This window comes from Anneissia japonica, unplaced genomic scaffold, assembly GCF_011630105.1.
Source record: "Anneissia japonica isolate Jap-2015-1 unplaced genomic scaffold, ASM1163010v1 scaffold3262_len730253_cov190, whole genome shotgun sequence".
Lineage (NCBI taxonomy): Eukaryota > Metazoa > Echinodermata > Crinoidea > Comatulida > Comatulidae > Anneissia > Anneissia japonica.
The window spans coordinates 148864-172683 of record NW_022732572.1 but is presented as its reverse complement, the minus strand read 5'-3'; the positions used below and the strand labels follow the sequence as shown (position 1 = coordinate 172683).

General features: G+C 31.7%; 2 protein-coding genes across 6 annotated transcripts in view; one reads left to right on the top strand and one right to left on the bottom strand.

The window, feature by feature from the left end:
• The window catches only part of LOC117115737 (cytoplasmic dynein 1 intermediate chain 2-like), a 32375-nt gene extending 13212 nt beyond the window's left edge, over window positions 1-19163 (bottom strand). The window contains exons 1-6 of one of the 4 annotated variants that reach the window (XM_033259663.1): window positions 19117-19163; window positions 17469-17601; window positions 11765-11882; window positions 10876-10963; window positions 10132-10250; window positions 7446-7460 (exon numbers count right to left, since the gene is read on the bottom strand). In XM_033259663.1, coding sequence (XP_033115554.1) covers window positions 7446-7460; window positions 10132-10250; window positions 10876-10963; window positions 11765-11882; window positions 17469-17567 — 439 coding nt within the window. In that variant the 5' untranslated portion in view covers window positions 17568-17601; window positions 19117-19163. Of the gene's footprint in view, window positions 1-1378; window positions 1433-7445; window positions 7461-10131; window positions 10251-10875; window positions 10964-11764; window positions 11883-17468; window positions 17602-19116 lie in introns of all 4 variants that reach the window. The other 3 variants (XM_033259661.1, XM_033259662.1, XM_033259664.1) reach the window with 3 other exon arrangements.
• A 179-nt stretch (window positions 19164-19342) lies between these two features.
• LOC117115739 (succinate dehydrogenase assembly factor 3, mitochondrial-like) lies at window positions 19343-21626 on the top strand. 2 transcript variants are annotated; one of them, XM_033259666.1, is made up of 3 exons: window positions 19343-19457; window positions 20028-20213; window positions 20828-21626. In XM_033259666.1, the coding sequence occupies exons 2-3, from the start codon at window positions 20037-20039 to the stop codon at window positions 21005-21007; spliced, it is 357 nt and encodes a 118-aa protein (XP_033115557.1). In that variant the 5' UTR covers window positions 19343-19457; window positions 20028-20036; the 3' UTR covers window positions 21008-21626. The 2 variants fall into 2 exon arrangements, with proteins under 2 accessions (XP_033115557.1, XP_033115556.1); XM_033259665.1 differs by having other exon boundaries at window positions 19354-19507.
• The last annotated feature ends 2194 nt before the right edge of the window (window positions 21627-23820 follow it).

Below are 23820 nucleotides of genomic sequence, written 5' to 3'. Positions count from 1 at the left end.
TTCGAAAAGGTGACGCTTGCCTACATGGTTCTTCTCGGATAAGGACTATAAACCATAGGCTCAGTGTATACAATAGCTCGTGTGCATTATAAAGAACCCAATACATCATTCGAGAGGTGTAGGGGATACCCCGGTGTACTGGTACAGACAGCCTCCATAGTGGACGAGGAGATTTGCTAGTACTGGGTAGTACGGACACGAAGTCAAGCGCCATGGGCATCATGTTTGATAGATACTGGCGCTATATAAAACTACACTATTATTATTATTATAATTGTTATTATTTTAAACAAATCACCCTCATTTTTATCCTCCTCATTCAAATCCACGTCCTCATGATAACCATATCATTATCACCACATCCCAATCAGCACACCACCATCACCACATCACACCCCTGATTTCTGTCACTATGGTTGGATAACACAACAAAGTTTAATTTCTAGCTATACCATCACTGATATTATTATCCCTACAACTACCACAGTCATCATCACTGTCAGCAATACAATATTCTACTATTCCCTTGTGTTTTTCTACATCAATTAGTAATCTTAATTGTGAAATTAGCTTCTACCATATCTTCCACAAGACTATTCAATGGCACTCCCTTGATAAATTAGAATCAAACAATATGCTCTAGGACAGTACCATCAATCCTTAATTAAATGAAGGTTAATTAATGCAAGGAAAAGGTTAATGGATCCATTATGCTTCAATCAATAATTTACAATTAATGCCCACAATGGAAAATGATAATGAATGATGATATGGTAGGGTAAAATAACTCCAATGAAGATATTAGAGAGCTGATTAACAATTATTATTATTGATAACTTCCATCAATTTAAAAGACATTTCAAAATAATAAAATAAGTATAAATATTTAACAGAAATATAATAAAAATGAATAAAATGAAAAATGAAAAATGAAATAATATAATACCAATATGTTCTGAAGAAAAATAATAGTATTTCCTTATGACTTATAAATATAAAATACTTTGTTTTAATTATATAAATATGAATTACATTATGAAAAATTATACTGTAATTAAATAATAAACTCAAATATCTTTAATAGCATAAAATAATAATTATAAGGAAATTAAATAATTTCATGATAAAATTATATTTGAACAATTCCCTTTAATGATATAAAAATACTTCAATGATATAAAAAAACTGATTATGATAATTATAATATTAATAAACAAAATATTAAGATGGAAATATTACAGGAAAATAAAAATGATCAAATTTAAAAAGCACAATGCACAAGCACTAATTCTAAAATGAAAGATGCATAAATTTGAAAATAAGATATTAGAAATGAAATTCCATTTTAAATTTTAAGAAATGCATAACTGAAGTATACACATGCGATGATGCCTTTCTTTACCCAGCCATTCCCACAGCCTTCCCTCTTTATCTAGAAAGCAAACAAAATACACAACATAAAAAAGCTGTTTGAGGGCCTTTAGGCAAGATATCCCTGCAGGCCACCGATATGTAGACTGAAGGCAAAGTATTTCTGTGGTCCTCAAAGCATATGCCACTATCCCTGCAGGCCTCCAATTTTATGCCATCTCCTGTGGGCTTCTAACATGTACTATAGGCCTAGCCCAATAACATGACATTTGAGATGAATTAAGGTATAAAACAATTTAAAAAATGCAAAGTACATGCAAATGTTTGGTGATTTTTGCAAAAATTAATGAAAAGTAAGTATTACATGTCAGGATTTTAAAATTCATAGTACACTGAAAAAAGAAAGACTGACTTGTCGTCGAAGAACAAGGGTGGCAGACATTTCACAACCCACAGAGATATTTTTTTGTAAACCAGCTCTGACATGGACATTTTGTTACCAAGTTACACAAATTCTGGGTTACATACAAATGCTGATTGATACCCCAGAGAATACTACATGATACAGGTGTACAACACTGTATGATATACAGTCGGTGAATAACACTGCATAATACAGATACAATGTTTGACAAGAATAACACTACATAATACAGGTGGATAACACTGTATGATACAGGTAGACACTGGCTTTCTGAGACTGGGGGGGGGACCCCTTTTTGGATCATGGGATTTTAGATGTGCTCGTTTTTCTAATATTTGTGATTGTACTCTAGATTGTTTTTAACGCAAAATAAATTATATGATATCAGTTGCAGATCAAGGTATTTGAAATAGCAGGCGCATATAAAGACCTTCGCCATGGCAAAGGTCAGGATAACAGATAATTTATAAAAAAAATATGGAAGTGATAGTAACTTAACGATGTTATTTAAAAGGAACTGTAATTAATTGGATATAAACCTGCTGCGAGCTTTCATCGAAGTTACCAACATGACGGAGCTAATTCTTTTAAATAATAAGTACAGTCCGCCCTCCAATTCGAAACTCCTCTAATTCTGAGACCTCTCTAATTGGAGCCCATTTTTTCAAAGTACCAACAGACCACCTATCATTTAATACTGAGCTTAACCTCTAATTAAGAGACCCCTCTAATTCAAGACTGAGACCACTTTTATGGAAGTACCAAGTAACAAAATGACCTCCAATTGAAGACCAGATTTTAAAATATAATCAAACAGATTCAAGTTTTTTTTAACAATAAATACTCTTTAATTTTAAAAATTGATACAGATGTATTTTCATAAATGTATCCCTATAAATAAAGGTTTCTTAAGTGTATTATCTTTGAAGTAAGGTAATTTAAAAAAAAAAAAAATTTTTGTTTCAGGCCACTGGCTGTCATGATATATTCAGTAACATGTCTTACAACAATTTGTTGGCACTTGACTGTTGAATCACTGCTTAATTTGATACATTGATTTTCTTTTTCAGTTGCTGCACTATTCCCCAGCCCTGTAGTTAAGGGGGAGGAAGTCCCACGCTAAATGTTTGGTTTCCCCCTTGCTAAAATCTAAGATATGTAAATTATTAAAACTAAAAGCAAAAATTATTTTTTATAGTAACAAAAACAGTTATTGGGGGAAAATATTGGGGAAATCTGGTCAAGATGGAACACCTGACATAATGGTATCATCCAAAGATATGTCAGAAGAGTGCCATCTGCGTGTTTCCCTGTTGGTATTCGCTTTATGTGAAAAGAAGTGGATATCTAGCCCCGTAGACAAATGGGGAGTGGGGTAATGGGGAAGTAGCGGCGTAGCTAGGGCCCCAGTTTAAGATTATTTGCCGGGCCCTTTGATGTGATAGAGGAATTCCCTAGTTCTATTCATCGTAAGAAGTGGTTTTTTACCCCCCTACTCCTAAAAGCCTACCAAATACTGAAAATGTTTGCACCTTAGTACTAACTATGCGTTAACCTAGTCCGGACCCTCTTTCAGAAGCCTGTTCCTTAAATTCTGGATACACCACTACCCCAGTTTCTGTGACACCAGCATTGATTACCCCACTTTCTGTGACACCAGCATTGACTGCCATAATAAAATGCTGCTGACCGATTATAAAGTACTGAAACTCAAAGTTCCAGTTGTAGGTGTTAGATCAGAAAACAGCTCTATGTCTATTTAGGTCATGAATCGTAAACATATTGCAAACATGACATACTATTGTATTGGATTATCTAATTTAACAATAATTATACTGATATGCTGATCGATACTAAACTGAAAATATCCATTATTTAAAGCTATTAAACCAACATTAATTTTCTTTACTGTATGGAAAGTAAATCTCAAATTGTTGATATTTTTTAAATTAAAATGCCATGCTGCTGACCGATTATAAAGTACTAAAACTCAAAGTTCCAGTTGTAGGTGTTAGATCAGAAAACAGTTCTATGTCTATTTAGGTCATGAATCGTAAACATATTGCAAACATGACATACTATTGTATTGGATTATCTAATTTAACAATAATTATACTGATATGCTGATCGATACTAAACTGAAAATATCCATTATTTAAAGCTATTAAACCAACATTAATTTTCTTTACTGTATGGAAAGTAAATCTCAAATTAATATTTTTTTAATTAAAATATATTGCTTCGCTTATCAGCCTTTAAATATGCGTAATATTTCATTCTCTTAAAAAAGTGGCATTCATTGTGTTTGTTTAAGTTGGCAGATGTTTGAATGAACACAATTTGTTGATGAAGCAGTCAATCTGTTTTTTTTTTTATTAATTTGTTTAGAATTGACATTTACATAATTATAACATCATCACGATTTCCTAATAATTTCAATTAAACAATATTGCAATATTGCTTGGCTCAGCACTTTTTGAACTGTGCCTGTTATTTCATTATCTTCATATAAAGTGAATTACATGGCTTTTGCATATCCTGAAATTCGAGTGCAATGATAATTGTTTGCCAAGGCATATTTTGTGGTCTCTGGAGGGAATGGATTCCACAATCACTCGCTATCTCGGCCAGTGTAATGCTGTTTAGAACAGAGGCCTGTATGATATTATTGCGGATCTAAGGCCACTAGTCTCTTCCTTTTATACAACTTGAGGGCTCACACATAGTGAAGCCAATTTTTAAGCTTTTTTCATCACAATTTCCTAATAGTTTGCTATAGCATATATTGTCCAATTTCAAAAGAGATGTTGGATATATTCATCCAACATTTGTTTTCCATTTAACAGAACAACCAAACATTATGCTCTCCTTGTTCATGACCCCGCCCTCTACTTGTCACCATTATAAGATGGGACCATAGCTGTGAGATAGTGAGGATGAACTCAAGATCCACGGCTGAATAGAGAGGGAATGAGACAGGGAGGATAAGAATACATAATACAGGTGTGTACTGTATGATACAGGTATTGTAGATAACACTGCATAATACAGATACACTGGAGGACAAGAATAACACTACATAATACAAGTGGATAACACTGCATAATACAGATAGATAATACTGTAGGACAAGAATAATACAGTACTACATAATACAGGTATATAACACTGTATGATATAGGTAGATAACACTGCATATACAAATGGATTACACTGCATAATACAGGTAGATAACACAGCATAATACAGATAGATAATACTGTAGGACAAGAATAACACTGCATAATACAGTATGATACAGGAAGATAACACTGACAGATATAATACTGTAGGAGGACAAGAAAAATAACATTGCATAATACAAGTGGATAACACTGCATAATACAGGGATAACACTGCAATGCATAATACATTACTGTAGATAATACTGTAGAACAAGTATAACACTACATAACACAGGTGGGAAACACTGTGTTTTATAATACTGTATAGTAGCTCAGATCTATGGATAACATTGTATATTGCAGATGGATAAAACTACATACTACAGTACAGACGGATGAAAACTCTGAATAATAGGGAAGAATATTATCTCAAAATATATTTAAAAAGAAAACACATAAAACAACTAGTTCCATAACTGTCTGTTCAAACTGTTTTGAATTCATGACATTCTCTCAAGGTAATTAACTTGGAGGTAATGTTGAAAGTGAAAAAATTCCAGATCAATAATAAGGTGATTTACATTCATCACCTGATGTCTATTCAATTTTCTTGTCGCTTCCTTCAAATTTGCAAAGTAACATAATGTATATTGTAGTATGATTTACATCGAATAACATAGCATTTTATTAAATTAAGTCTTTTATCAGACTCTGGGGAGTTCCTTGTTAAATTAAACATTAGCTTTTCAATCAGCATAGAAATGAAGACATTCTTGCAATTGGAAGTGAATTTGTTTTCTCAGTCTCCCAGAGAAAGTCAATAAAACTTTGACACCAGCATAGATCTAGACCTAAGCCCAGTTTAAGAAGCCTTGGCATCTGACCTTATTCTAGGAGCCTGCCATTTCTGAAATTTTAAATCTGATTTCTGATGGATGAGACCTTGGTTAAATATCTGGGCAACAAATCATTTTTTTTTTTCATTGCAGACTTATAACCAGTACATAATGGTAATTTCAACTATATCTTAAAATTTAAAAATATCACTATAGTAACATTGCTGTCAATCATGTTTAAATTTGATGTAATATTTGTGTTACATTATTATTGAATATTTAGAATTATATCTATTATACTTTTTCTTTATTTTTAAAAAATTTTATTTTTATAAAAACTTATATTTATATAAACTTGAAATATAAATTAAAGACATTAAAACAACATTTTATTATCTGATTTCATAATTCTTATTTCATGAATATTTTGTATCAATCCAATCTCAAAAACACAGAACTATATAGAAATTTATAAAGTAGAACTCTTATTTAGTCTGTGTGCCATGTTTTTCAGATTTACTGTAAGTGATCTTCTATAAATAATTGGAGCCTAATAGTAGCATGAAGATTTTTTTTTTAAACCTGAGAAAATAATACTATTTTTATGACAGAATTTGAACCTAAGACCATGGAAGTTGAAGGTGCATACTGAAACAAGAGCCTAGCTTATATACTTCCCTTTCCCTTGTTAAACAACTGATGGACGGTGACAGGAACAAAAGGTGACTGATTGAAAATCTTGACCATGGAATTTAACTCTTGCAGTTGCAGGGATCAACCCATGATCTTGAAGCCCAACACCACAAACTGTCTTTAAATTACAATTTATCATTAGAAGCAATCTCACGTAATTATGTATTTACTGTGCTAAACATGAATTAGGGATCCAATGGCCCATGGGAGCTTTTTAGAAAGGTTACAACAATACAATTTATTAATAGACATACTGTACAGAAAAACAAATTACCCTCTGGAGCACAATCATCCATTAATCAAACAACAAATTTAAAAAACTTAAAATTTGTTATTATTATTCCCAATTAAGTTGAGAAAACCTGTTTTACTTGGAGTAATATCACACTCAAAAATGTTACACAAATCCAAAGTACATAAAAAAATTAAAATTGAAAGATATTAATTAAAGTAATGACAGTAAAGGTAAGCAGATAGAAAAATATGGAACAAAGAAATGCAACACAAACACGGTGCCACATCTTTCTGGAATTAAAGTGTTAAAGCAAATTTAGACCCTTTTACCTAAAAAAAGTTTCCTCTAAAACCCAACATTGAAAACAACAAGAGCTCCCTCTAACATCTCACCTTTTTACTAAGAAAAGTTGCTTAGTAAAGTAAAACTACTTTTATATACCGGTACTGTACTGATGTTTGGATTCATTTTTAAAGTCAATGAATTGAAATATTTATGTTTTACTTGCTTCGATTGAAATTAGTTTGACATGATAGTATTGTTTTTTATTAAATATTTTTAAAATATATGTTTAATATAGTACAAATAAATTTAAACATAAAATTTCAAATTAACTTTTATACAATCCAAACATCTGTGAGAAGGATATTGCATAAAACCTCAATACCTAAAGTACAAGTTAAATTTCCCCAAAATTAAAAGAAGTCAAAAGTATTCTCTACCTTCAAACATCATAACTAGAGGAAAAGAATAAAACATAGACTTTGAAAATTGAAAACTTATTGGAGACGGCACAAAAAAGTGAAGTATTACTTATAGAAACATTTACAATAGGCACACTAAATTCAGGCAGAAATTGATGGAATGAAATAATGTATAAATATAAACATGCAAAACGTAAGAAAGGCTATTTAATCAGCCTCTAAGGAAATCATAATATTAATATTTATAACCATCTGCAGGCCTGTTATAAGAAAGCACGATGTTGATTTATTCACATACAACAGAAAGCAACTTGCCAATTATTATGCTGAAAACTAGAGTAACTATGTGATTAATGATCCATGATTCAACCTTCTATAAATCTAAATCTTATTTTAAGGCATGGGCAATGGAAATATATTTTATTTGTGGGAAAAAATCTTGGCATTTTCAGTACTTTGACCCAGGGATTAGATCAAGGAAATTAACCAGCAAGCTGTATCAGTATCAGAAAGTAGGAAATTCATTGCTTTATTGCAAGCTGAAATAAATAGTGAAAATTTCATATTGAAGTATACACTGATATTTTAAAAATGTAAATAATAAACACTTAAACTGACTTTACTCAAACTAGTGGTTTTTTAGTGAAGAATGAAATAATATTGATATTTAAAGCCAAGCTCTGGTGGAAAAAAAAATTCTTGATACTTCATACAAGTGATTTTCCTAAGACACAAAAATCATATTTGAGGGAAAACTCGGAAGTGTTTAATGAGATACAGGTTTTTGGACATTTAAAAAATAGGGGGAAAAGGTGTAATAAAGTAAAGGGTGGTTACACCCCTTTTCCTCCAGCTTCTAAACAATCAAAAATCTATATCTCATTAACTGCTTCCAAGTTTTTCATCAAATATGCTTTTTGTCTTAGAAAATTGTGTTGTACAACATAACAAAACAAGTTTTTTTCTCTGGAGAGGGCTTTAATTTAATAATTTTATTTCCAAAAATTATTTTAAAATACAAATAAAATCCAATACAAATTTACATATGAAAACTACAGTAAGTTGGGATTTAATCTCTTCCATTATTTACTTCTTTTATATTAATGTTGTTTTAAAAAAAATATACCATATTATGTTCTAGAAAAAAAATAAGATTTGTTACCAATTACATTGAGACTGATATATAATAAATTGAATATAGCATTACATATAACTGTTATTTAATATTACATTGCTTACTACGTTAAATATATATGCAAAACTATATCACAAGTTGTAAATAATATTCATAGATTAAATAATATTTACTGCTAATGACAGGTGATTCGGTGAGAGTGTGTGGCATTCATGTTCACCAAGGAATATGTGCAGTGCACATAAAACTGATGAATCACAAAGATCAAATTAACCATCAAACTACCTCACTTAACACCATTAATGCTGGTGCAATTTAAAATCTCAAGAAACTTAACACAAACAAGCAATCACCTAATTGGATCTATTGATGAGTGTTAAGGTTCTTTTTGAGTGATCTTGAAACGTGACGAAGTTGAAGAGAGGCATGTTATGCTTCGCTCTCTTGGGAAATACACCAAGTTACCACTCTATAGTATTTCCATTATGATTATGAGATGAATAGGACACTGATTTTTGAATTATACTATCTACTACAATTTATGACTCCTAAATAATTGTTTAATTATTATTTAATTTTTAATTATTATCTTTAGGGAATCATTTGTTATGTGTTTTAGTACCCCCTCTGGAAATACATCCTGTGCACACCTTGAAGGGTTCTTTCAATTAATCAGATATTGACAATGATGGCTCAGATTCCAATTTTACTTTATTTTGATGTGAGTACTTGCTGCTACTTGGGGATCGGACTAAACACTAATCACTGAGCGTAAGATCAGTGGTCTAGTGGTTAAGGTGCCAGGCTGGTCATCTGGAGGTTGTGGGTTTGATTCCCACCCGAATCACTTGAAATTTTTTTTTCACCATATTTGGGAACGTACTGAGTATTTAGTACAATAACATGTCAGGTTGGAGCTTCTTGCAAAAAAAATAGTCAAAAGTTAGTGGGTGGTTTTATATGCCAGCATGGACTTATATCCACATATCTTTATCCCCCATCTCAACATTGAAAAACTATGGTAGTGCTAATATAAAAATTTAAACTCTTCATTTGATCACATTTTATACTCCATGGTATCGATAATGCATACATAGTTTCAATGTGATGTTGCTTATATTTTCCTGGTCATTGGATATGGAATAAATAAGCAACTTTCTCTGCTCCTTAGGGAATACACTCAGGAAGAGTTGGGAAGCAAATAGCATCATGGGCCAATTTCATTTCAAGAACATTTACATATAGAATTTATACTAAAGCAAATGTGTTCTCTAGTCTAATAACTCTCTACCTTTGCTTCTAACTGTGTGGATAAATAAGCATTGTATACTATTATCATACTAATACTATACAGTTAAAAGTAAGCCTACAGTTCTACTGTAGAAAATTAGATTGTTAGGTTCTGTATGATTATAAAAATCTACTCTCTAAAAGATAGAAAAGATAGATTTAAAGGTTTGTTTTAAATTGATTCTCTCTGGGATTTTAGTTCAATTTATGAATTACTGTGTATTTAAAAAAAATTGAATGAGTAATGAAAACTTATTATGTTTAATTGAAAGACCTTACCATCTTTTTCCTCTTCTTCAACAGGTGTCTGAGTCTCTTTAGCATATGTGACAAGTTCCTTTGGGGGAAATCCAGCCACATTTACTGGTGACATCCCCAGCTTTATTTTTCTCTTAGGCCTAAATAAAAGGATTTAAATATTGTTACGTTTGCCAAAAAAAAGGAAAAATTATTATGTCCTGATAAGAAAATAATTATCTTCGTCCTTTGTTATTGACGCAACCATCAGATTGTTGTCGTCATCACCATCAGTAATTTCATTCTATATTATATCTGAATTGTTAATACATTTTCAGTCAGATTACCTATCCCTTCCATATTGACACAACCATTCCATATAATTCATTCAACGACAATACAGAGCCTGCTTAGCATGTATATTATAATACAGTGGTGTAATGAAGAAGCCTGTAGCACCTGGCTAAGGCTTTTTTTAACCCTACTACACTGGGAGCTGCAGAGGGCGGGGTACAGGGCAAAGCCCTTAACGGCTCCAGCGTTTTCAAAAATTTATGGGCACATTTTGATGTTTCTTTTTAGATGTTCTTCTCATTTATTAGCCCTGCTCCCATGACCCCAAGAAAAATTGCTGATTATTAGCCCAAAACACATTAAGGTATAGAAACGCTGGCTTTAAAAAGTGAGCACAAATAGGTGTTACACACCTGATACCATTTAATACTTAATCAAAAATGATAATCAATATGGCCATGCCAGTTGAGAAAACAAACGAAAGGAACTCACGAAACAAACGGCTGGGAAATACTTTCATCCTTGGACTTGGTCACTTGATTTTTAATTGGACTCGCAGTAGCAGCAGAAGGTACCGATGCTGAAATAATTAAGAAAATATATAATTAGGAATAAGAGTTGAAATTTTAAATACCTACAGATGAATGTTGTACATTTTAAGGTTGTTTCAGTTTATTACATTTATTATAGCAAATAATTCGTCATCCAATATGAAGTAGAAAATGGAGCTGAGTCTTTTTATTTGTGAGAAAAAAAATCAAAGATTTTAAACCATTATCAAAAGAAAGTTGTACTGAATGTTTTACTGAAAAGTTGTTAATTTATTCATTTATATCTATTTATTTATAGATAGCTGATCTGATGTTTAATCATCTAGTTTATTTATCCATTTATTTTTTTTAACCAGGATGGTTCATGACGCCTAATTGATTTCCGTAAGCAGAAGGAATGTGTAGAAGGAATGCAGATTGTTATTGTACACAAATTACTGAATAAATTATTTATATTATTTTTTTTTTTATAGATTTTATAGTATATTTTGGTTTTCATGTAATTCATATTATTTGATAAATTATAAAGGTTAAAATTGTTAAAGTCTGAATTTTAGTATACTGACAGTAAAAATATGTTTATGCAAAACTTTTTAGACTTTTAATTTGTTTGTCTAGAGGTCAACAACCTTGACAAATTCAACATCTTTTTTATATTTTAACATTTTATGGTGTGATGTATGTGTTTTTTTTTTTTTACATGTGGTTTTGTCAATGTGAATATTGTAATCTGTGAACAAATAACCAGAATTTCAAACCCTAAATTTTTATTGTATTTGACAAACAAAAATTAAATTGAAGAAAAAAACATAACAGAATCTGATCCTTACAACCCTCGGGGAGAATGTCACGTAGAAGGTCATCTGTTTCCCGTCGCTTTCTTTCGAGGTCAGACTCTGAAAGGGGTGATGCGGTTGCAGCAGCTGCTGCTGCGGCTTTGCCAGCCACCTAAAAAGTGGGATAAAACATATTTTTGTTAATTTTAAACAAAAATTTTGATACCAAAAGGTAGATATATAATATATCACCATTAACAAAATTTGTGATTCTTATATAAGTAATAAGAGTAATCATTATAATATCAATATTAACAAATGATTACACATATAGTAATAGTTCAGAACCAATATTTTACTATTGCACCATCAATGAAGATTAATAAAAAATACTTCAAAATAATTGAAGTATTAGTGCTCTTTTATTACTATATGCCATTGAACAAGTAATCCTAATGGAAAGAAGTAGAGTATTAAATAGATGTTAAAAACAATTTATTATAAATCATATTATATCATGTTTTTTCTAGAATTACTATATTTATGACCTTAGACCTTATATTTTTCATTGATTTTTTAAGTATAGTTTCATATCTGTTGTCATTTTTAAAGGGAGTCCCTGGATATCAACTGTCCTATGGGTTCAGGTGGAAGGGTTACTCTCTTACATAAAGTTTAAATAAAAATATAAAATAAATAAATACATAACATACAAAATAAATTCAATTCTTTATTTAACACTTCTTGTATTGATATAAAAAAATGTAAACATTGGTTGCTATGGATTTTGGTGCAACTGTATATAAAACCTGATTATTAATGATCATTGAAGTATGTAGCAATGTTCAAGACATTCAATTAGATAATTTTAATGTTATGTTTGATAGACAGCTGCTGGTACTACTAATACTGTTGTAATTGTTAGAGTAGCATAAATTTGTGCAGTAATTATATGAGTGATAAAACATATTTGAATAATATGTTGAATAATTATCATTTGATCAAACTGATATCACTCAAGCACTTATTGTCTACACTCAATTCTAACTAAGGTTCACTGCTTCATATAGTAATGTATGCTTTTTAGTTGTAAAGTAGTAAGTGTAGCCTACTAAAGCGGAAAGAGTGGAAATTGTTTGTTTGGGCTAATTTCCTATTCTCTTTCCTGGCAAAAGATATCTTGAATGCCAAATAAATATTATTATTATTATCATTATTATTATTATTATAAATATTATTATTATTATTTAAAGCAGTCATTGTTAAGGTATTAAATTTAATAATTAAAGCTTGAGAAGTAACATTTTTAAGTCTGTTTGTGTCTCAAAAGCAGGGCAAAAAATTATGACAATTTGGATTATACATCATCAGTAAAAACAATATTGACATCCATAGTGCTAGAACAAACATCTATCTTGCATCAAAATAATAATTTTGAAAACAAAAAAATTACATGAATTTGGTAATGTAGGGAGTTACAGTACACACACAGGTACATAATTGGACAAATACTTTAAACTGAACAAATTATATTATAGTATTATTGTATTATAGTATGGTTTAATATTTTTAATAAAAATTAGAACAACAGGATAAATTTATATTGCTTGCTAATTAACAAATGCATAATTTACCTTTCTTATTTGGCCCTCAAATTGAAAAATACTGTAAATTGAGGATTTCCAAAGCAAAAAGTCTGCAAATAGCTAAATTGAATGATTATGATATGGGGGGGGGGGGGGGGGGAAGGGCACTGGAAGATGATCTGATTTCATGTTTTTGAAACTAGCAATTACTACCCATCTATGACCGGTAAAAAAGAAAAGACCCATATCATACCGCCATTCAATCGACATGGTATTATACAGTAGATAAATAAAGCTGTTACAATATGGGATATTGTTTAGCCTTTAGTCTTAGGTTCAATTTTGCTATAGTTTAACTTTATTAACCTGATTGTGGGTAGCAAATAATCAGGTGATGGCCGAGTGAGGAAGGAGACATCACCTCATTGAATGTTAAAGCAATAAATGCATTCGTGCGGTTGATGTGCTTCCAATAGGAATGTGACTTTTGCATTTGGAAATACTACTGTATGTGTCACTTCAATCTGTCTGTGGTTCCAGGGAATTTACCAGGCAAAATCTTTGACAACCATGCATTATATAATGACAATGTGGAATTCCAAGGATTTCATGGAATATTTTGGAAGCTTTCCCAGATTTTACCACAAATACTTGTGAAATCTTGTTGGCTGCCAAACAAATATGACTTTTCTCTCTCCACCCACGTACGTAATGGGTACCAAGCGGTGAATGATTTGGGATGAATTGGTTTTTGCTGAATTACATGTGTGATAAGGAATATTTTGTCATCTGTTTAAAAACTAACTTACGTTGGTGTTACTCATTCATCAAACTTGAAAGGCAATCGCCATGTACATGAACGTATTAGAAAAAGTCAACAGGCATTTTTCTCATTACAGGGTGTCGGCTTTTGTAAAGTTGGGGTCAATAATGATGTAAAAGTTTACTTATGGGACTCCATCTTAGCTCCTATTTTAACCTACGTTAAACAATGTGTTGACTTAAGCGACTCCGATATCAATAAACTTGACAAGCTAGAGAATAAGTTCTGAAAGCTGCAACTGGCATACCTAAATTTTGCTGAAGCACCCCTATTATTCATGCAATTGACGTGCCAAAAGTCAGTAATATATTTAAATGCTTTCAGTAGACCTCATGGCCCAGATTTTTAATAGCAATTCCGCTTCTCGTTCATCTTATTCAAACTTATTAAATTCCTATTTTAACAATGATATCTCATTTTAAGGGCACCTTAGTCTCTCACGACGTGTTATAATTTTTGCTCACACTGACAACTTTTCGTTTATTAAATCCATTTTTAATGTTAAATACCGTATGCATGTTAAATCATATTTTAAGAATAATTTTTGTAATGATCATGGAATCTGTGATAGTATTTAAGTCCTTATTATTTAATAATGACTTAGATAGTATTTATAGATTATTATTGTCTTTTTTAACTTTTTGCTTTTATGTTGTACGGTATTTTATTCATGTCATACACACTTGCTTCTCCTTCGTGAGGTTTATGGAAATAAATAAAATAAATAAATACTCCTCTGGTTGCGGAGGATGTTCCATATCAGGAGCATGATTGATGCTACATCCATGGACCTGGGTAATATTGTAGTAACAAGCTCCATTATGCACAGTTACCACCGTAACAGTAACAAGCTCAGTCCCAATAAACATTTATGACATCAATCAGTGAACCAATTTGCAGACATTTCATAAATTGCTCTAGGATCTTTCTGAATCTAGTTATTTGTCAATTTTGAAATACAAGTGAAAGTGTTCAAAAAGAAATCAATGGGACAATTACCGTAAATGCATTTTTTTTGTATTTAACGACACATGGAGGCGGATTGCAATAGGGAATGTATTGAAGGTCATGGTGCAGTACTTATCAGACTAAAATTTGGATATACTATTGACAATGCTTGACTATATAAAATAAACTACTCATAATGTGGTAAGCCTCATTTGAGGAGGCTATAATATTTATTAGCTATCTTAAGATATAAAAAGTTTTCTTTTTGAAAAATTAGAAACCCATGATTTTTATTATACAGTTTGATAACCTGTATTATTACTCTTAATAAAAAATAAGAATTTATTTCTGCAGCAAAAAACAACTATATTTTTATTCTTTTCTAAGCTTGTGTGATAATATGTTATTCAACTTCTAACAAGGAATAACTTGAACGTTAGTTATGGTTGCTATAAAGTCTATTTCATCTACATTATTCATCCCTTCATGTCGTACAAGAACGTATGGTGAAAGAGCATTTTCCGTTGCTGCTCCCAAGGTGTGGAATAGCTTGCCTATTTTTGTTCGTGAGTCTCCTTCTGTTGAGATATTTAAAAATCGTCTCAAGGCTCATCTCTTTAGTTTATTTTAATTTGCAAATTTCTAGCGCATAGAGACCTATGTATTTTGCGCTTTACAAATCCAAATTATTATTATTAATTATTATGTTATGAAATGATAATAAAAGTAACAAGCTATGGGTAAATGTTTAACAATTTTTTTGGGCTGAATTGAATAAATCTTAACTTAACAAAACTAACTATTAATTAATAATTATTAATAATCATCAAATTCATTTTTAAAACTAAATTAAACTAAACTAAACCCCCAAAAATATATTGATTAATAATGAATGGTACACTTGTAAAATACTTCCTTGTTTTATATGACTGGATTGGATTTATTCGGTGTAAACACCAAGGATATCCAGCCAAAGTCTAGAAGACTTATAGGGTCCCCTTGGTGGTGATTGGATAGTATACCGGGAGACAATCCCCTACTCCTTTCCAAAGAGTGTACTGCGTTCTTTAATGCGCACACGGGCCATAAATGTACATAGGACCAATGGCTTAAACGTCTCACCCAAAGGACGGTGCACTATTGTAAGCTAAAACACAATGTGAGGCAGCGAGGCGAAATGAACTGGGGACCTAGAAATTTCCACGGTTCATAGCACACAATAGCTACCACTAGATTAGCAAACTGAGCTAAGCTGCTCTCACTGAGCTTAGCTGCTCTCTCGTAATTTATTGGACATTTTAATTATTTATTTACTCATAGTTTTTATATATTTATTTTTTTCTTGAGTGGGTCATTTCCAGGTGTTGTTGGGAAATGGGTAGGTACGGTGATCCTGTGAATTATGTTTCCGGCTGGATCAGAAAGTGTGGAAAAATGGCACACTGACTCTACCTGATGTTACTTATTCTCGCACCCATTTTGTTTGCTTGCTTCACTTTATAATTCTTTTTTTATTTTTTATTGGCGCATAGAGACAGCTGTATTATGCACCTTATAAATCGATTGATTGATTGATTATTTTAGTTTATGGTTTATTTTCTTCTCTTACATTACTGTGAAGCACCAGAATTTCCAGAATTATTATTATTATTGTTACTAAATTTATTATGATTGAATGGAATACTTAAAAGATATTTTTTGTTCTCCACTACTAAGGCAAGACTTTTTTTATACCTTGTTTAGCGAGCCCACTGACTGCAATTTATATTAATGATTTCGAATAATAATAACATATTATTTTTGGTCAATTAGCGCACCCGCAGCCACGAAAAAGTGGAAATTTCACAAAAAAATATGTTTTTCTTTATTTTTATTACACCCTCCGCTGCCTTGAAATCTCTAAAGATAAGAATTGTATGTTTCTTCCTAATTATATATGAAGCATTTAGCCATCCTATTTTACATTCACAAATACAATTTTATTTTTATTTTTTCCTCCATCTGGATGTTTTTGGCAAAACTATTTGCTAAATAAGAAAACAAAATTTTATTTCTATTTCACCCTCCCTGATGAACTTTTAAAAAATAAGTATGCAAAACAAGGAATAAAAAAAGTCTCACCTAAATACAGTAATGCTCAAGGCGGTTTTAATTAATGCTTGTGTCTTTACTGTTATCATACAAAGAATAATGATGATAATGATGCGAATCATGATGCCTTAAGTTAACAAAGAATAAATTAATAAATTAAGAAATACAGGTAAGATGAAAACTAATCCTACTATTTAAACTAAGCATGGATGGGTTGCTGACTCTGATGAGCTCTTACACAGTTTGTCTTTTTTATATTTATTTTGTTGCAATGCTAACAGTCATGCTGGCAAAGGTTGTGAATGCTTACTTCTTTTTTCTTTTTATCTTCATCCTTCTTCTTTTTCATGTCCCTAATTTCCTGCAGCCTCTTTTTCTTTGCCTCTAGCTCTGCCTTTCGGTCCGACATGGTTGGTTCTCCGTGTGACACAACTCAAATTGACCTAAAAAGAAAATGAGAAAGAAATGGGTATTTACATCAAGATGCACCTGTTTAAGTCCCTGGCATTTATTCTATTTAAAAATTAATGCCTGTAAACCTAGTCTTTTAGCACCAGAGGCTTAATTTAGTTCCTGGCTCTGTCAAACTAATGAAAAATGTCAAAATAGTAGAACCAGGCAAATTTCAACATATAAAAATCTAGCAAGATTAAATCAGAGGACACACAACCAATGTGTTACACCATACAGTAGAGGTATCCACTGTAAAAAAGGCCTGCACAGGAAATAATATCCTCCACAAAAAATTAGACCTAGAAATCCATCCATGCATTTCAGAAAATATCTATACAAGTTTTGCCAAAACTTAGGCCTTGTCCTAATCTTAACATTTATGCAGCAATTACAACTCTGCAGATGCATTTCTACAGACAAATTTGAGCTAGTTTTTGAGGTACCATTCATGCAATTAAGTTACTTTACAGTATGGTTTTGTATTGTATGTTTAACAAAACATACATTTTGAACAAAATACTAGCTTTATAATTAGAACAAGAAAACATGTTTTCTTATCATTTTAACAGTAGCACAGGCTTATGACATATGCAACTATGAATTTCTGCAGCATGCACAGGCGAAAGTTTTACATTGCTGCACCGAAAAAGTCTGTTAAAGAACCATTACTGCCACGGCTCTATACAATTTCCATTATTATTATCAGAATAAATCACCAACATATGAGATTGTGTTCTATTGTAGACCTGGCTCAAAAGACTAAGTTGATGATCAGGAAGAGTAAAAAAGACCCCTCCAATTTAAAACCACTTCTAATAAAAAGTCCCAAATTAACAAATGTCTTTTTAATCTCTATTTAATATTTTTCTAATTACGCCTTGAGACCAAAACTGCTAAATGGAAACCCCTGCCCCTATAGTGGTCTTTAATAATATTATAACAATACTGTATAACTAAACTGGACTCTGCATTTTTTTTGGAACGGCACCATGAGCAACGACTGTTGGAATGGTGCCATAAAAATGGAACGATTGATTGATTGATTAATTGATTGACTCTGGAGGGAGACCTGTCACAATGTAGGCTGTATTTCATTCATATATATATAATATATTCAATAATAATGTTTACTACTTGTCTTGCAGATAGATATCAACGTGTAACCACAAAACGACAATTTCCTAGCTAGCTACATCTCTGTCCCGAAAGGCTGGAGCCTTCCTAGCTAGGCCTAGGCCAAACGCTAGGCTTGGCTAGGCCCAGTCCATCGCAGCCTCCTCCTGAGTATCCACACCAAGGCAGGCAGCTGTTTGTGAGACAAACAGACGGTCAGTAGGCCTACGGAAACTTATTTTTGGAAAAGTATAGGAATCCAGATTGTTAAATCGAATTGATATTGCTACTTAACAAACACACAAATAATTTTTACATTTACGATAGATATATGAATAAAGTCAATGCATTATTTAGTAGTTTTACACATGATTCTAAATCAAAATACACACCCAATTCTGTAACCTCAAATCTGCTCGGTGTTAGGCCTAGATTATTGACTTCTGAACAAAGTAAAGATTTGTAAATGTTATAATATATTTATTTAGTATTATATTTATAAACTATAATACTATAAAATAAAATATTTTAGTAAAATAGAATTTTATATATGTATTTTAATGTATTTTAATAAATAATATTATTTTTAAAATTTCATAATAATTTACTTTTCTATAGAAGGGTCGTCATCCATTTTGTCGTCTGCTGCTCTGTTTGTCTCTCAGTCTAGGTCGTGCTGGAGCATGATCCAAAAAAAAGTAAAGTAAAGACACCCCAAACATACGCAGGCAGGGTATGACGAATTCATTATGGACTCCTTTTAAGTTGATATTTTATACAATCGTACGTGATCTTTATAGTTTAGTTAGCAGGGTCCTGGGAGGGGCTATGCTAGATAACTACTTTCCTAGGTCCGGCATAGCATATAGAATAGAATAGGTTAGTTTAGTGTGGTTAGGCCAGCCAGGCTGTCCAGACTGTGAGTGAGATTATAGGCCTATGCTCACGGCATAGCCTATTTATCGGCCTAATAAGGGGCCTAGGCCTACTAGACTAGAGCCTAGCTTGGCCCTCGTAAGTAGTAGGCATTTCAGTAGCTAGGCATGCCATATGCAATACAGTGGCAGATTAATGACTTTGAAATAGATTAGAGGGGGCACAGAGGGAGGAACTAGTCTTTGACAGACTCATCCAGATGGAGCATCTACCACCTCCTACAAGATAAATGTAACTACCTGTACAATGCTAACAGCAATACTAGAGCATGACCCTTAGTCATGTATTCTTTTCAATAAAGTTTTTCAATCTAATCTTTTTCTTCCCCTATTTTGATTGATTTTGATCGATAAATTTTGATATTCAGATAATTAATATGTCATCCACATCTCATGTACTGGTTGTAAGAAGCTTATATAAAAGAATCCTAAGACTGCATCAGCGACTTCCCATGGAACTTAAGGCAATTGGTGACCAGTATGTGAAGTCTGAATTCAAGAGTCACAAAATGGCCAAAGAAGAGGAAGTCAAAGTTTTCATGACAGAATGGATGGTATGATGCTATACTTAAATTCTTTAATTTGTTTTTGTATTAATAAATCAGGAATTTTAGATTTGTTTTATTGTTCAGTATGATTTCTTGCAGGAACATTTTATTTTGTTGAACATTAAAATATATTTAGTTCTAAATATGCAATATAAACATTGGATCCAACATAAATATGCTTGGAAACGAAACATGATGATGAACATTTTTTGATACTAAAATAAACTGGCTTTTAGAAGTTTGTCTCATGCAGATTATAAAATATATAATAAATGGTATATAAATAAACATTAACATTGTTATTGGTCAGCTGTGATCAGGTGCTACATTGCAGCTAACCACAGCAAAGATGGATGAATTTAATGTTATACTACAGTATATAATTATCAATTTCATTATAAAGTTCTTAGTATTTTTTTAATATAATAAATATTTTGTTATATTTTAATTAGTACTGATAATATTTTAGCTATTAAAATTTTTTTTTTTATATTTTAGAATTGTTTTATATTATTATTGACCCCCTTGGTATATGAGCTGGTATTAATAATTAACATACTGGTAGGTATATAACTGTTGTGTAAATTTTAACATACAATTCTGAATATTTTCATCTGCAGAGTTATGCAAATCAACTTGAGGAACAATTACGTGAATCTGGAGGGAGAATCCCAATAGGTAATTTTATAAGCGTTGAGCAGTTGGAGGACTTCAGACCTGAGCAAGTTGGACAATTGTATGAACTTCACCAGGAGACCAGAAAACCATCACCGTTGTTACCACCAGACAACCAATCATGATCAAGGATTTATGATTAGCATATATTTATTAGAAAGAGAGAGAGCAGCAGCATAGCGGAGTCCCCTCAAAGTGTGTGCGCTAAACTGTAGAGATCCTTGCATAACGTTGGTCTGCAATGCAAGAATAATAGACTGTATAACACAACGTCTTTCGGATGAGATTTTAAAGCTGTTTTTCATGTGTGCATTTGATATAACAAGCAGTATACTCTTCATACTGTAAATAAGCAGGGGGTTGTCTCCCAGTGTACTGCTCAATTCACCACCAGAAGGACCTACTTGAAATAGGTTTTCAGAACCAAACCAGGGTTTCCAAATAAAAGCAAATGCAGTAGTCGAAAATTGTTGCTGAACATTTTTTTTGAAAAGAAAATTAGCAGAGCCTGAGGGTGGTACTCATATGTGCTTCATATTAAAGTGGTGATAAAACTGAAACTTGGTAGAATGAAAGAGGACGAATGTTTGAGCCTGTAGATTGTGGCTCTAGTGTTAATATCGTAATAAACATTAATTGTTTATGTATATAAAGGTCTCCCTCTAATTGAAGACCTTTCCAATTATTGACCACCTCTAATTAAAGACCACTTTTCTGTGGTCCCATATTAACAAATGTCTTATCTTTATTATATTCTAATTAGAGACCAAAGCTGCTAAAGACCATGGAAACACCGGTCCCAAAATTGGTCTTTAATTGGAGGGAGACTTGTATTTATAAAATTTAGTAAAATTATATTTTCCATATTACTGTATACGGTAAATATTAATTATTGAAATTAAACGGTGGGGAGCTATGATTTCAATATGAATTGTAAAGGATTTTCTGTTTTAATAAATTTATGATATTTCATATGAAAATGTGAATATTAAATAATTCTTACAAAGATTTAATTTAAATTTTCACCAGTTAATATTAAAATATGAATATGAAATACTTTATTAAACTTGAAGAAAGAGATAAATCAAGTTTCTTTTATGCCAGCCAAATGATGGCGGGTAGGCTCTTAAAAAAGAGCTGTGGCTTGTAACAGTATAGAATGAACGTTACTTTGATTAACAACGTGAGGGAGGCCATGATTCGACGTTTCAACCTTCATTAGGTCATCTTCAGGAATTATAGCAGTATAGCACTGATACTATAGTGCCAGAATAGTGCTGGTTATGCATTATAATAATTAAGTACTATTCTAAGTGTATAATGTAAATAAATGTGTAAACTAAGATTTTTGGAATCAAAATATTTTAATTGATTGTATAATTTATTGAGTGGATCATTCTTTTCTTGAGTGAATGACTTTGTGCTGCTGTGCACACCTGCAAGTTAACATTAAACCTTGTTCTAGTCCTTCTTTTTGCCACACTCACTTCATACACTGTCAAGCTTTAATGAATAAATTAATGAAATATTAAGAAATAAGTAAATTAAATTAAATGTACAGTACATATTGATTGAATGTTTCATTGATTCATTAATTCATCTGTCCATTTATAGATTCATTCATTCATTCATCATATTTAGTTTTATTACGTGACAACATGGAAATGCATGTTTTCAAAGATAACATGCATTTAACCTACAGTGATCCGGCAGACTAGCATTAAAAAATGTATCCTTCTAAACGCACGTATTCGATAATTAATGATTTTTTTTGGCAAGAAAACAATTATTTAAGAGAATGGATCGGAAACAATAAGCTTTCCAATTATTACCGGATGTGGATTGATATTGGATTACGAAACTGCAGTTAAAACTTTGCGTTTCTTCTTTGCTTTCCGATGGTCATTTCTCAAGGTCGTCCCATTTCCATGGTTATGGATTACTAATATCGGCTATGGTTTTTAACAAAACATGAAGTGTCAAAATAGGCATAACCCAAGATGCATGCACCAAAAACGTTTAAAATCGTAGCCTATTTTTTTAAATGTAATATTTTGTTTCTAAAACATTTTAGGCTGACTAAATTTCGTGACACCTTCAGTAGACCACTTCTTCCGTCGGAACTACTTTCCACCGGTCAGATTATCCATCAAGTAATGATTAATTATTAAGGTCATTTAGTTCGACCACATTATATTCTGGAATACATATCAACGACCATTGGCCTAATAGAGTGGTCATTTTTTCAAGTACAGTACTTTGTACAAGAAAGTGTGTAGTAGGTGTATATTGACCATTGGGGGATTAGCGGGTTGAATGTATACAAAGGGGTTTATAGTTCCGTGTCCAAGTAATTAGGTAGATTACCTTCATTATTGCGTATACAATCTATCATTCAATCAATCAATCAATCTCATCAATTAATCATTCGTTCGATTCATGTGGCGTTCTACTGTATTCGTTTCTGAATGATTGCACGTAACTTGAAAAAATTCTCCTACACAAAATCAGTAAAAGCATGCATATACATATGCTCACGTCAATAGGCATAGTATAAGGAGTTAGTTAATAAGTCACTAAAATCTTAAGGTAGCCAGTAATCTTCATGCCAGATAAAATCGACTGCTTTATCGTTTCCGAGAGAGTTGCATTCCATTATTTTAATAGTAAGACAGGCATTTGGTGATAAATATTTGTTATAATATGTTTTTACAGTTTCTAAATTACTTCCTTGACCTTTTGGTGATTGACAGGAATAGCCATATAAAAATGTTCCCACTTGTTGACATTCGAAAAACAAAGAACCTAAATATTTAGTCGAACTGACCTAAGTAAAGAAACGATGTTCAAACAAGCCACATATTAATTAAGTGCTAAGCTTAGATACTTAAATAATGACAGACGTACATTCAATTCAATTTTATTTTATTACAAATGA